Genomic DNA, 15,782 nt, shown 5'->3' with positions numbered 1-15,782 from the left:
GGTTGCGGCCCCGCGTCGGGAGGACTTCCGGCGTGTGCCGGGGTGGCCGGATGACGTGGCTGAGTCAGAGGAAGAGGCTCGGAGGCCGGGGGGCGGGGGCGGCGCGGAGCGGGCGGTGACGGCGGCGGAGGCAGCGGCTGGGCCCGGGCCCCGTGCGTCTGTCCGCGCCCGGTGGATGTGAATCGGCGGCGGCGGAGGAGGAGGGAGTCGGTGGGCCGGCGCCCGGCCTGTGGGAGCGCGGAGGATGAGGCCGCTGCCGGGCGCTCCTGGCGTGGCGGCGGCCGCCGCGTTGTTGCTGCTGCTGCTGCCCCGGGCTCGGTCTGACGAGCACGAACACACGGTGAGGCGAAGCGAGCCGCGCGGTCGCCCCCGGCCCGCTCCCCCGCTTGCCGCCCCCGCCAGGCCCGGTGCGGCCTGGAGGCCCGGTGCAGCCCCGCGGCCGCCCGAGCGCTCCTTCCGGTCGGGCATGGCGGGGCCGGATCCGCGGGAGCTGGGAGGAAGCATTTGCGAGCACTCCCGGCTGCCTGGGCCTTGCTCCTCGGCTCCGCCTCTCGGGGCTGGGGCCCGGGGGTCGCCCAGTAGCGGGCTCTGGAGCCGGGAGACCGGACGCTGTGGGACACAGCACGGCGGAAAATGGATGCACCGTGCTCGCCAGGCGCTTGCCAACCAGGAAATAGCCATCACTTCATGGCCCGCTCCGGCCTTTTCCCACCCTTCTCTCCTCCGTCGGAACCGGATTGAAACGCTGGGGTGGGGGGACAGCTTCCGTGAACCCGAGTGTGAGCGGTTTACACGTAGACACGTCTTCACCCTGCACGCACTAGGTCCCAGGCCTTTCCTGTAACTTGGTCCGCGCTCCGCGAGTCCCCGGAGGACGTCGGGTCCCGGTGGTCGGCCTCTAACTGGGGCAGCTCTGACCGAGCGAGGGGCCCAAGGCACCCAGCCCTCAGGCCACACCCCCACTCACTTTTGCTTCGGGTCTGAAGTTGACTGGCGGCTTATTTAATTGTATTTCCACATCAAAGCTTGGATTTAATGACTCTTGGAGTGACTTTCACCTAGAGCCGTAACGCTATGGTTTTCTGTTTTTTGTTTTTTTTTTTCCCCCAGAATGATAGACGCGGGAAGCAAGGAAAGTTAGATAAATCTAGAAGGTTGCTTGGCGAATACTTGTTTTTGTTTTTATTGATAGAATTTTTTGCCTGAGAAGTTGTGTATTTACTAAATTTGAAAGATATGGAGAATGTCCGGTTGTAGCTGATCGGTGGGGAAGGGCATTCTCATTTCAGGGGCCAGACTTTAAGGTTTTGTTTGTAATTAACAAAACTTTGTTCTATGGCCTGAATTAGCTGACATCTTATTTTAGCCAGAATCTAATTGTGTGTATATGTAAGTTTTTTCAGAGAAACACTGAACTGGTAACATTTTGTGTGTGTGTGTGTGTATAGTAAAAGGAGACTATGTATAGACTAGCATGATTTGATTTCTTTTAAATACCCAGCAAGTATCGTTTTGTTCAGTAGTTTAAATAGTATTTGATAATTTTTTAGTACTTCAGTTCCTATGTAAAATCCTGAACTTTTATTAGTTCCGCCATATAGACATACAGATTTATATTCTACTTTTTAAATCTTGTATTTTATACCCCTATGAGGAGGGAGGCTGTAGTTTATAACTTAATAAATTGTAAGTGTACAAAAACTAGCATAATTCACAAATTTAATATGTAAGTGGCAGTTTCCATGATAAACATTTTAAAGTTTATTTATTTTTATTTTATGTGACAGTTTTGCCCGAATAAAGGTATGTGCATCACGTATGTGCCGAGTGTCTTAGAGACCAGAAGAGGGTGTCAGAGCTGGAGTTACAGTGAATGCTGAGAACCAAACCTGGGAGCTCTGCAAGAGCAACAAGTGCTCTGAACTGCTAAATTCAATCAAATATTGCTAGGAATGTCATTTATTTACTTCATTCATTCATCCATCCATTCATTCCCTGGGATTGAACCCAGGCCCTTGTGTGTTGTAGGTACATACTCCACCACTGAATGGAATGTTTCTTTTTTTGAGACGGTATATTTGTGTAGCCCTGGCTGTCCTGGAACTGGCTCTGTAGACCAGGCTGGCCTTGAATTCAAGAGATCCACCTGCTTTTGCCTCCCAGTGCTGGGATTAAAGATGTACACTATCACGTCTGGCTACACTTGGAATGTTTTAATTTTTATGCATATAAAATATTTGATAAAAGGAGGTATCCCACCCCTCACCCTTCACCACCCCCCCCCCCACTGGGCCTAAAAGACATGGATTCACAAATGCCAAGCAAGGCTGTATCTCTGATCTGCACTTTTGTCCCAAAAGGACTTGGTGTGAAGATTATATGGCACGTGTGAGATGGTTTCCTGACAACAATTGAGAGTGAACATAAATTCATTGCATGTCTACATGGAACAGATCCTTTACTCTTTCTAAGTTTCTTGTAAATATTTCTTGAAACATAGATCTTCACCTTGGCTGGATAATAAGGCTCTCTCTAATCAAGTGATTTTTTTTTTTTTTAATTTTTATTCCAAGAAGGCAGAAGTAGCTAGTGAAGAGAGAACTGATATTTTGGGAAGAGACAAATTGTCAGGGGAAGATTGCTGAGTGGGTGTTTAAAAAAACACTGGGATTGAACTATTAATTAAAGAATATCTTTCAGAAGCTAAAGCTTGCCCCTTAGACCATTTCCTTTTAAGACATCACAGATGTAATACCAATACAATTTGGAATAGTATGTGCTTGGTCCTGTTGTAAGTGCTCTCTCTATATTAACTCACAGTAAGTGTGTGTATATTGCTTGTGCTGTGCAAGGCCCCAGTTTGAAATCACAGAACCCCCAAATAAAGAACCTTGGGAGGCAGATCCTTATCTAATAGATAAGGAAAGAAGACTAGAGAGGTGGTCATGTGTAGGAGGTTGTACCCAGTAGAGATAGAGGTGGGATTTGATTCTTGAAAACAAATTGTCTGTGTTTTTGTATATGGGTATGGTGTGTGCGAGCATGCGTGTGGAGGTCAGAGGTTAGTTAGTATTAAGTGTATCCTCAGTTGCTCTCCGCCTTTTTGTTTTTAAGTAGTTATCTCACTGGTCCTCAAGCTCACTCAGTAGGCTGGACTGGCTAGTCAGCAAGCCCCAGGGACCCTCCTGTCTCTCCCTCCCAAGTGCTGGTATTGCAAGTTTTACCACCTCCTCTGGTTTCTTATGTGGGTGAAGGACTTTACCAACTGAGCCATCTTCCTAGGCCATGTTAATGTCTTTAGTCGACTCAGGTGATGTACTCTACAGCTCATTTCTTTAAAACGGGACTGTAAAACGCTCGATAGAACTTTCAGGTGCATGAAGAAACGTTTGGAGAGCCTGGGTCCGGGCTGTGTTGTTACTGAGGTTTGTGCTAGCGTTAGAAGGAACGGCCAGCTCGTGGGCACAGTGGGCAGGTGGCATGAAGTCATGCAGGACTCTACTCTTTGTTTCATTGCCCACTCATCACCATCTTGAAATTACCTTTGAACAAAAGGTCCTACCTATTTCTTTCTTAATGCTTTTTAAATACTTATATTTGTAAAAATTTGTTATCTATGCACATGGGTCTGTGTCAGAGTGTGTTCATGTGTGCATTTGCCCTTGGAGGCCATTGGAGGGTGTTGGATCCCTTGGAACTGGAGTTCCAGGTGGTCGTGCTCCAAACGGTGGTCCTCTGGAAGGTAACTAGCACTCTTAACTCCTTGGCCATCTCTCTAGCCCTTTGCTGCTGATTTTTTCGGGGACGAAGTCTCAGTGTTGGCCAAGCTGGTCAGGAATTCTTGGCTGAGTTCAAGTGATTCTCCTGCCTTCTGAATAGCTGGGGCTACTAGCATGCATCATTATTCCTGGTTAGATGCTTTTATTTTGGAATGGGTCCCCCAAATTAGTAGCTGGTTCTAAGAAGGAATGACTACGTACTATCCCCCAGAGTCTTCCTTTCTTCCCCCTTTTCTGTACCTACTACTTAACTAGGATTTAGCTTGCCATTTGATCCATATTAGTATTTAGGGTTTTTTTTTTCTTTTTTTTTAAAGTTTTTACATCTACTTGTTAATTTTTTTCTGTGGTTTGGGCTGGTGAGAGTGCATGCGCCACAGTGGGCATGTGGAGGTCGGGACAGCTTGGGGGAGATGATTCTTCTACCACGTAGACTTGGAACTGACATTCAGGCTGTCAGGCTTAACAGCAAGTACCTCTACCTACCCACTGAGCCCCTCTCCCCCAGTATCCTTTATGGGCTGATTTATCCAAAGTTCTTCTGATATTCTTAGAAAAATAATGAGAAGAGAATGTGCTGTCAACTTGTGGAGAATGTGCTACTTTTAGTTTTTAAAAGTTGAACTGTAGATTATAGGACATACTGTTTGAAATTAAAACTAAAGAATACTTCCACTCACTGAACACAGTCTCTTATTACATGATTGTAGGGTCATCAAAAGGTCTCTTTAAAGCCAGACATAGTGGTACACACCTTTAATCTTAGCACTGGGAGACAGGCAGGTAGACCTCTGTGAGTTCCAGGCCAGCCAGGACTACATAATGAGACCCCCCCCCTTTAAAGGTCTCTAAGTGAAGGGAGTAAGGATCGCTCAGTGGGTGAAAAGCACTTGGGATTTTTATGGGTTCTGTTTCTCAACATGATCACAAAGTTGTGTCCTGTCGTTTGTGTTCCTCCCCTTCCTTCACACCTGCTACACATATACTATGGCACTGTGCTTAGTCCTGGGAGTACTTAGCTAGTGTCTATTGTGTTACTTGAGTGAGTAAGTAACCCTTAGGGACAAAGATAGTGCTGGAAGCATGACGCTTGCTTAAAGCACAGAGAACAAAACCAGACCATTCCTCATGTAGGGTCATAATCTTAGGCGTACATCTTTAGGTTCCCTCTTGGGACCCCATTTCTTTGTAGTCCTTTGTAATTGTAGTTTCAGGACTTGTGATGTGGGGAGGACCCCACTTGTGTCTAGGATGGCTTACTTTCCCTCTGCCAGAAACATTTTATATTGTACCACTGATTTGGAAAACGGTTTTAAGAAAGACTTATTTTCTGTGTGTGCATGTTTGGCTTGTCTAAAGGTACCATGTGCCTGCAGTGCCCATGAAGACCAGAAGAGGGCCTTAGATTCCCCCTAGAACAGGAGCTACAGCTGTTTGTGAGCTGCCGTATGGGTGCTGAGAGCTGAACCTGAAGCTTCTCCAAGAGCAGCAAGTGCTCCTAACTCCTGAATCAGCTCTGTGGCCCTTGAAGTAGGATTTGTTTGCTTGGCAGACCAGCCTTTGTCTTAGTCTCTGTTAGAAGTATAGGAACGTTAGAGACGGATTTGAAGGTTTATCTTGAGAATATGGTATGTCCTGTAAGTGAGTTTGTGAATGTGCTGGTGCAGATTTGACTTGTAGGAAATGCCGTACTTGAGCCTGTTTTGGGCTGTACTTAATGATAGACTGAAACTTTAGGTACAAAGCTATTTTAAGAAAGAATGGTTATCTCGACCTATGAATCAAAACCTCACTTCTAATTTATTTCTATTAACATCTTTATGTGTGGTTTTAAATAATTGAAAGGCTTTTGAAACTAATTTCTGAAATACTTGCAGAAACGGATTTTGCTTTCTCTGGTAAAAGCACTTTGAAGTCAATGTGTTCCTTTTCTGTAAAATGAAAGGTAGCATTGGAGGCCTTATCCTGAGCTCCTGATCCTTAGTGGGCAGCATAATTTCTGATTTCCTTATTCTGGTTTTAGAAAGAGGTCAGCAACGGCTTTTTTCAGTCTTCCTCTTGAGGGAAAAATTGATGACCTCTGTCAGGGAATAAAGTTTTGGGGTCCTCACCTCAAACATAAACAGAATAAATGGGGCCCAGCACTATACTTGAGAAGGCCTTGACCTTAGAGGTCAGAGTGCAAGTGGTATCTGAAGTGTTCCCTTAGGGCAGATTCAAGTCTCCCGTGAAAAGGTTGGTGCTGAGGGCTGCGCACTTGGGTTGCTCTGTACGGCTGCGCTTTTTTAAAATTCATTTTTTCTTTTTGGTTAATAAAACTATCTAGAAGTCAACAAAGGTATAGTGCTAAGTTGTAAACTTGGTACTAATAATTATATAAGCTTGAACAATTTATTTAGGAGACAAGGTCTTGCTGGGTAACCAAGGCTGACCTAGAATTTGCTATGGAGCCTGATGTGGCATCAGACTTCCTTTGCCTCTACCTCATTCTTCCAAAGGCTGGGATTTACTGGTGTTGTCTACCATTTCTGGCTATTTAACATCGCTCTTGTTTTTGTTTTGAATCTTTAAAACAGGCATAATATGGCCTATCTTACAGAATTTTGAGAAGAGATCATGTTGGCACAAAGACTTTAGGACTATGCCTGGCTGCTGGTATGTGGTTATAAAATGGCAGCTAGTGTGGTGCTATCACCGAAGCTGATAAGGTCATGCTGTGCTAGGGGTGGTCGGTTAAGACCATACCTGAGGAGTTGAGAAAGGAGTGGTCAGCACTTCTGAAGGGCAAGTGGAATTTGACTCCCTGGAGAAAAGATGGGCATGGTGGATTGCAGGGAGAGACAGAAGAGAAAAGGTGAGGTACAAGAGGAGAGGAGGACAGGGCTAAACTTTCCACTGGAGTGGACAGTGCGGAAGCAGTGTTCCAGGGAGAGTCTTCTGAGGGCTGGGGAGTGACAGGTGAAGAATGCAAGAAGCTGCATTCTCCTTTCCTCCGGCCGCTTCCCCAGAGGCTTCGGATGGAAGGAATTTCTGTCATGCTAGGGACCTGCTCTGCTTCCTCGACAGTCCTTTCCCCAGATACGTTTTTCAGGTCAACTTGAAATCCTGTTTCTAAGTGCTGTTGCCCAGTGCAGTTTTTCTAAGCTAAGTATTTTAAGTGTTTGCTAGGACTTGTTGGGGTGTTTTGGGAGGGAATTAGACCCACCTTTACTGCAGCTAGTTTCTAAGAGGTAGATTAGTGAAGGAAAAGCCTTCTTCCAGACCTCAGGAGCTCAGAGAATTTGTCTGCAGCTTGAGGGGAGAAAAAGCTTTCCCATCTCCTTACACGGTTCTTTGAATCTTCCTTTTGGTTCTTTGAGCTTCAAGATATCTTTAAACATGTTTTTTCTCTTAAGATAAAACTCTCACTATGTAGCCTAGACTGGCTTCAAACTCATAATCCTCCTGCTACAACTTCCTGAGCATACGATTAGGATGTGCCACCATGCTCAGTGAGAATGAATTCTTGACCTTGCTCGGGAGCTTTTATTTTCAGAGTGGAATAAAGTCTAGGATGAAGTAATAAACATTTTAAGTTCATTGTATCTGAGTGCATAAAGGAGCCCTGTAAAAGCAGCGAGGCATTGTTTGTGCCTTAGTGCTCTCCGGCGACTCCAGCGTGCGCCTGATCACTGCTTGAGCCCTGTTCCCAGAGAGTCGAGACTGCAGAATGGGGCAGGTCGTTGTTACAGTTCTTGCAGTTCACCTGCAACTTTGTGTTTCTGGCCGCTACCTTAGTCCTAGAGAACATCTTAGACCAGAGAATGTGCACATTTTTGTTGTAGTTCTTGGCTCATGTAGCACATAACTCTACCAGTCTGTCAAAGCTTCACAGATGTCCCAGATGACTAACTTTATTTCAGAATGTGGGTTTAATCTACATGGTAACCCTTGAACTGTATCAGTGTGTATAAAATAAATGAATGGCTTACTTTAAAGAAATAATTATGTTCAGATTTTTTCTTTTAAATTTCTAAACAATACATATATTGTGAGGTTTATCTCAAAGGTATTTTCTTGTACAGACTTGACAGAATTCATGGCCAGGTTCTCATTAGTGGGCACTTCTATATGATATTCCATTCTCAAGTGTTGCTCCCTCTCCTTTCTTTTTTCTCTGATGTATACTGTTATAGTCAGTGCATACTTGAGACTAAGTCTCCAGTGACCTTAACATGTCACCATTTCTTCAGTGTTCACCAGTGGTATTAAATACTTTTGTACATTGTAACATTTCGACTTAGTAAGTAGGTTTGAATTCTTGGAACTCTGATCAGAGAGAAGTGGTTGTTGTAGATCTCAGTTTGGAGAATTCTGAGGATGTGTAAGTAGAAAGAAGTACTTTGATTAGTGCTCTGTGGTTGTGCATTATGGGAGAACAATGACCTACATACAGACTTGTCGATCATGCCCCCGAATAAAAGCAATAGTTATCGATGGAGGTCTGTGGATACATTTGCACTCAGACCCATGATTCTTTACTTCACAAGTGGAGATTAGCTGTAGTAGTCCTCTGAACTTACTTGAAGCAGTATATGGTTTTCTGTATTACTATTCACTCTGACTTTTCTCTGCTAAAGTGGAATTAATTGTTCCTTTATTGTTGCTACAATAGCTCTCTGTAATCATAACCTTTCCGCCATTGTTAATCATTTACTTGTATGGTTCTGTGTGGATTGGGAACTTGAAGGAAAGAAAAGTAATCTTTATTTTTGAGACATGATATGACTATTTAACTCTGGCTGGTCTGGAGTGCACTGCATAGACCAGGCTGGCCTTGAACTCAGAACTTCCTGTCTCTGTCTCCCAAATACTGGGATTAATGTGTCACCATGCCTGGCATATGCCACTCTGCCAGGCAAGAAGGATCTTTTTATTGTTCTTATGTCTTAATATCTAACTTAGGGCTTGCTATATGCTGCCTGTGTATATGAACAGTAAGATAGTTTTTGTTTCTTTGGTGACCTGAATGATGTCTTGTATGAAAATCAGGCATTTAGTATGTTTTAGGGTGGTTGTGTTATGAGCAGAAAAGGAAGAAGCCAATTTGGGGGGTAAGAGTAGATAAGCTAGTGGTTTGAGGTTCTTTAGAAGACAAAGACCCTTGGGTTTGAATCTCCATGTCTAGAGAATTGTAGTATCATTAGGAAAACAGTTTTGAAACTGGTAGATTTGAGTAGGGTGAATTTGATTGTAAACATGATAGATTTTGGGCGGTGGTGGCGCATGCCTTTAATCCCAGCACTTGGGAGGCAGAGCCAGGCAGATCTCTGCGTTCGAGGCCAGCTTGGTCTACAGAGCTAGTTCCAGGACAGTCAGGGATACACAGAGAAACCATGTCTCAAAAAACCAAAAAAGAAAAAAAGGATAGGTTTTTGTTGAAAGTGTTTATTGATCAATTTTCTGTGGGAGAACTGGAAATAGAAATTCCTGTAGTTGCTAGTTGGATAGCTTCCTCTTAGATGATTTTTTTCCCTTTAAGAAATTAATAGGGTGGGGAACACATTCTGTTGAAAACAGGACCCTCAGTGACCAACACAATTGTTGGCACATGCTAGGCACTTTATAAATACTATTCCATTGGATCAACTGTTAATACTGTTAGTTAACTTTCAATACCTGAGCACTTACTGATCTTGTAGATGACCAGAGTTTGGTTCCTAGCACCTGTATAGGGCGGTTCACAACTCCTTGTACCTACACACACACACACGCACACACACACACACACACACACACACACACACACACACACACACAAAATTTAAAAATAAATATTTTAAAAAAGAAATCTGACAGTGTCTAGTTAATATTGCTATACATTTTAAATTCATAGAGATTTTAAGAAATCTTTGGCAGATCTTACTGCTGGGCCATAAAGAGTTGAAGGTGGCTGTCCTGGGCCTATGTGCGGTGACATGTAATATTCACTGATAGTTAGAGGTATAATTATTCAAAGAAATACACATGTACCGTGAGTTTTTCTTGACAGGTGGGATTGGCTTTGAATGTTCCCGTGTTGGTTTCACAGTGTTGCTTTTCTCTTTTTAGTTATTTGTCTCTGGTCTAGTACTTTGACCAGTATCTGTGAGAAAGACTGAGAGAAGGAAAGTTGTATTTATTTGTGCTGACGTTAGTTTGTGGGGGGAGGGAATCTAATGATTAACATGAGGGTCTAGATAAGCTGTTGATTTTGTTTCCTCCTTCCTTGTGCAGGTTTCCCTGTCAAATTTTGTTGGTTTGGGGCTTACTATTACCTACTCTTATGAGCCATTGGACTTTTTAAAAATATTGTCTTTTGTAAAACAAAGTTGGGAGAAAATGGATCCTGAAACCACAGTCAGGACAAAATTTTAAGAGTCACGAAGCTTGATTTTGAAAGTGTGGGCATTGGTACTCAGATTAAGTTTCTACTGTTTCACCTTTTTAGCATGAATGTAGACAATATATTAATTGAATTAGATATTTTAAAAGCACATGTCTTGTTTTTCTTGTTACAGTATCAAGATAAAGAAGAAGTTGTTTTATGGATGAATACTGTTGGACCCTACCACAATCGCCAAGAAACATATAAATACTTTTCACTTCCATTCTGTGTAGGGTCAAAAAAAAGTATCAGTCATTACCATGAAACTTTGGGAGAAGCACTTCAAGGAGTTGAATTAGAATTTAGTGGCCTGGATATTAAATTTAAAGGTAGGTCAACATTAATAGTCCTTGCTGACATTGGAGCCAGGTAGTTTCATTGTATGGGGTTATACATTATAGGATGTTTAGCCAAGTAAATTGTTAACAGAATGTTTCTCTAACATAGGTCTTTCTAAAAAGTATTTTTCTGGTAAATCTTCAGTTATTAGATACATATATGGCCAGGGAAGGCCTCATAAAATTCATAGTAAAGTAATTTTTGGAGGTGTGGGTCTCTAAAGGGATACGCGGTTCCTGAGAAGTTTGTGTAAAACCACAGATTTAGCTTGTACAATATACTCAGAGTGTAATTCATCCTCTTCGCACCTATGGAATATTTAAGAGTTAGGTCAGACACTGTTAAACTTAAGGGGAAGCCTATTGGAGCCATCTGTGAGACGGTGTGTTTAATCTTAGTGTGTTCTTCTGTGAAATTTGTTCGAGTATTCGTGCCTAGGCACTGGTTCCCTGCACAGACACTGCTCTGCCCAGACACTGGTTCTCTGCCCAGGCACTGGTTCCCTGCACAGGCACTGGTTCCCTGCACAGGCACTGGTTCCGTGCCCAGGCATAGGCAGTACTATGGCTAAATCATCTCTAGGAAGTTGGCGTTCTGCAGAATCTTTAATCAAGGGTCTTGATTTTTAATAGAACATGGGCATTGTTCTCGGGAGCTTTGTTTTTAGCTTCATTTCTTTTGCTGTATCAACTAGTAAAACTATTTGCTCCAGTTTTGACTTCAATGAGTCCATGGGTGTATAATATGAATAGGAACTGCCTTCTGATATTTTTAGAGATTGGGAGTAGGCTATGAAATAAGATATGAAGGAAATGTTACTTTGATTTGTTAAATTATGTTATCAGATTTTTTTGTTACTGTTTTGAAAATGGGTGCACATTTTATACCTTCCCCATAATGTCCCTTGGGACTTAATTATAAAATTGAATTGTAAATTTAAACCACAGTGGTGTGGCCTATAATTTTATGAGTGTTAGAAACATACCCTGAGGCATATGTTTTAATTTAATAAGATAATTGAAATATTTAATCACAAACATGAAGGAACTAAACTGGAACATGTGATCTTTGAGAATCTCAATACTATATTTATCTACCTAGTGTCTCCATTTCCATATTCAGGAGACATGTCTCATTTAATAGAGAGGAGCCAGCGAGAGAGAGGAAACCCACAAATCCTGCTTTGGTGCAGTGATTTCATCAGATTTGAAGCCCTTATGCTTTACTTATCTGAAGAAATATTTCTTCAGAAGTCTTTAACCTTCCTTTCTTCTTCTACTTCCTTGAGTCTGAGATGGAGATAAATAGTTAGAGGCTGTTTTCATGGGTTTGTTTTCTTTTCAGGTTAAGCTAAACACTTGAGGGATGAAAGAACTAACTACCAGTTGTTATTCCCCCGAAAGGTAGCAGTTCTTGGGGCCTAGCCAGCTAGCTCTGTGCCTTAGCTGAATACTGCCAAAACAGCTGCTAACTTGGTTTGTAGTTCAGATGAAGTAGCCAGTGGGAATTGATTTCTGCTTTCACTACTGTAGGCTTTTGTTTCTTTGGTTCATGGATAGAGATGATCATGCTTTGGAAGTGTTCCTGATTGTTACTCATATTTTTATACATTTTGAAAGGTAGAATGCACTTTTGGAGACCCAGATATGGGCAATTTGTTCATGGCATATCACACATACTGATAATGCTGTAGAAGCCAGACTAGAACTGTCTCAATATGAGCCATTTATTTATTTATTTGTTTGTTTGTTTATTATTTTGAGGTGTGTTAAGATTAGGGACTCATGAAACTCAGGCTGGCCTCAAATTTGCTATGTAGCTGAGGCAGGCCTTGAGCTTCTTACTCTCTTGTCTACACCTCCTGAGTGCTGGGATTGCATACATGTACCAGCTACTATTTGTTCTTAGTCTTTCATATTAAGCATTTAACTTTTAATGATTCTTCTGAAGGTATATTCATATGAAGTAAAATTTTGAAAACAATACACATACACTGCACACACATGCATATAAACACACACACACACACATACACATATACATATACATGGGTACAGAAACAGTTGTGGTTTTTTTTGTTTTTGTTTTTGGTTTTTTTAACCTAGCAGATTCTATCAGGCTAATTGGATTGGTACCATTTTGTAGCATTGAAGGTCACTAGAGAGATTATACTAAGGAACTAACCATAGTCTTGGTCTGAAGACAGACCGTTTTAAGATGCCTCTTACTTCAGACTTTATGCACAGCTTTCTTTCTTTTCTTTTTTTATATGCTAGTGCTAGACAAAAATGCTAATTGAGACCATTTAGAGAAAGTGCATTAAATATAAGCATAGGTCTATATTAGGATCATTGAGCCAGGCCTGATTTCATTGCTTCTGATTATGGGTACCATCTCTAAATGCACTGCTGTTATGGAGTAGAAAGAACTTATGTTTTAGAATCAGACATGGCACAGCTCAGCTCTGCTTATGCCTGCTTGTGTGGTTGTAGGCAGATAATCCAATGTCTTTGATCTTTTGTAGTTCTTGTCTGGGAAGCATGGGGAATAATATACCTGATAGAATCAATGTTAGGTTTAAGTGAGATAATGTACTTTTAAAAGTACCTGGTATATAGTTTATGTTTGAGAAATGGTGAGTGCTGTGCCTACTAATATATCTAGTATGGATCTGAATTTTACTTGTTTATATATTAGCAGTTCTGATTATTAGTTTACTGATCGTAGAATTTTATATGTTCCCAAACTACTGTACTCTCCTGCTGGTTCCATTAGGCTAGTGCATTCTTGCACACCCTAGCTGCTAAGACTGAGTAAGCTCTTAATAAATTGTCTAGCACCTGGACAATGTGTACTTGTATGACAATTGGTTCTTTTTGATTATTAAATGATCTGAAATCGTAATTCTTATATTTGTTTTGTTGTTTGTTCTCTCTCTCTCTCTCTCTCTCTCTCTCTCTCTCTCTCTCTCTCTCTGTGTGTGTGTGTGTGTGTGTGTGTGTGTGTGTGTGTGTGTGTGTATGTATGTGTGTATAAAGGTATTACTATGTGGGTCAGGTTAGCCTAAGCCTAGAGCTTATTGTATATCCCTTGCTGGTCTTTGCTGATGTTGGCTTTGAACTTATGATCCTCTGCCTCAGTCTCCCAAATGCTGAGAGTACAGGTGTGAGCCATCATGCCTACCTGGGATAGTATTCTTAACCAGAGGAGGTCACTGCTCAGCACCTTTCCCTGTTATTTGAGAATCCTATGGAATAATAAAGGGCATTAATAGTTGAAAAATAATGACTTTTAGGGATTCTTCCTTTCCACCTACTGTATTAGTTTTTTTTTTTTTTTAATTATTTCTTCTTTGAATACCCTAACCTAATATATAGATGGCATTTTGAATTTCTTTTTACCTTGAGTGGTTTGGTAAATTTAGAATTCTGCAGCTATGGAGAAATGTCAGTGCTGTTTAAATCCTTATAAACTAAAGCTAAGGGATTCTCCATCCTGGCTGCTCACATTCCCAAAGGCAACATTTCCAGTTTGATATCTGCCTGGGTGAAATAGCCCTGACTGCCAAAGGATAGGGAAAGAACTTGGAGTAACAGGTCTACTCCTTCAGCTGGAAGATTTTTACTGAAGGCAATCCCTCACCCTCTTTTCTGTCCCTTACTTCCACTGTTTCCACTGCTACTACTTCTGGAGCACTAGGAATTCTCAAGAGGAAGGTCTGTCTCTGTTTCCTGCGCAGGGGACAAGTTGAGGGTATTCCTCTAGCTGTGTGGTGGGTAGGGAAAGAACGTGAGCATCCAGCCTCATAGCCTTTTGAATTCCTTGTTGTTGTCATCATTTTCTACTTATTTATCTTCTTATTTGAGTGACATCCTCAGCTCTTGGGTTTGTTTTTTTTGTTTGTTTGTTTTTTTAGATAAGATCTTGTTAAGTACCCCAGGTTAGCCTCAAACTTGTAGTCTTTCTATCTTTTGCCTTCTAAGTCTGGGATCAAAGGTGTAAGCTACCATCATGTCCATTTTTACATGTAATTGCTCTATATGTTCAGCCCTTACATCTGTTATTTATATTTCAAGGTCTACAGTATCTTATGCAGTCTGTGATGTGAGTGTCTCTCTCTCTCTCTCTCTCTCTCTCTCTCTCTCTCTCTCTCTCTCTCTCCTGGGCAGCTCTCTTGTTCTGTTTTCCCCTGTGTTATGTCGCTGGTCACATTCTCTGTTTTTCCTTTTCCAAAAATGTATTAAGCTCTTCTTTTCATTTGTGATGGTTTGGATGAGAATATCCCCACAGATCAGATATTGTTGGTGGTGCTGTTTGGGCCGGTTTAGGAGGTATGTATGGCCTTACTGGAGAAAGTATGTCACTGGGGATGGGCTTTGAGGTTTTAAAGCCATTTCAGTTTGCTCTCTCTTCTTGGTGCTTGTGGTTGGGTATGTGAGCCCTCAGCTTCTGCTCCAGCCGCCATGCTTGCTGCTGCCATGTTTACCCTGCTGTGATGGACCCTTGATCTCTGAACTGTAAGCCCAACAAATTCTTCCTTCCTGTTGCCTTGGACATGGTGTTTTGTCACAGCAATAGAAAAGTACTATCACTGCTAGAAAGCTTTTTATCCCGATGGACTCACATCCTTTTATTACGGACATTTGAGGGATTTTAGGCAGGAGAAGAAAACCACCTGTGCTTAAACGTGCCTTGATATCTGGAGGTACGAGAGCTTACTGCTAGGTTTTTCTTCCTGTTGGTTTCAATCCATCCGTGTTTAAACCAGACCAAACAATTAGAATCTGAAATTTGTCAGTTCTTTGATTCTTTACTGCCTTGTGCTAATTGTAATACAGTTTCAGTACATAACATTTAGAATATACAGGAAAATATAAAAATAGAATTTCTATTCATCTAAATTGTTTAAAAATATATAAAATTAAATGGGGTGTGTTTGTAAGCGCCTGTAATTGTAACACTTGTGAGACTGAGATGGAAGGATTGAGAATTCCCAGTCAGCCTGGGGTCCATGGTGAGATCCTGTCACGGAAAGTGACAATTGGATTTCTGTTGCCTGTATTATTTTTTAAAGCTCATCCCTTATATAGCACTTATTTAATATGTCAGTATTTCGTATTTCTTACTCAGTAAGTTATATGTAATTATTTTATATTCTTTTTTTCTCATAACATTCTGTGAGTTTATTCTTATTCTTCAAATGTGGCTGCATATTACTCTGTAATTAGGAGATGCAGTCTCCCCACTCTAGTCGCAAG

General features: G+C 41.8%; 1 protein-coding gene across 1 annotated transcript in view; it reads left to right on the top strand.

Annotated features, from left to right (window-relative positions):
* The first annotated feature begins 202 nt into the window (after nt 1–202).
* Nucleotides 203–15,782, top strand: part of Tm9sf3 (transmembrane 9 superfamily member 3) — a 52,100-nt gene continuing 36,520 nt past the window's right edge. The window contains exons 1-2 of the mRNA XM_076563090.1: nt 203–340; nt 10,319–10,514. Coding sequence (XP_076419205.1) covers nt 245–340; nt 10,319–10,514 — 292 coding nt within the window. The 5' untranslated portion in view covers nt 203–244. The remainder of the gene's footprint in view (nt 341–10,318; nt 10,515–15,782) is intronic.

Source organism: Peromyscus maniculatus, chromosome 1 (assembly GCF_049852395.1).
Source record: "Peromyscus maniculatus bairdii isolate BWxNUB_F1_BW_parent chromosome 1, HU_Pman_BW_mat_3.1, whole genome shotgun sequence".
NCBI lineage: Eukaryota > Metazoa > Chordata > Mammalia > Rodentia > Cricetidae > Peromyscus > Peromyscus maniculatus.
Note: the sequence above shows the minus strand (reverse complement) of the source record. Positions and strands in the feature narration are given on the sequence as shown.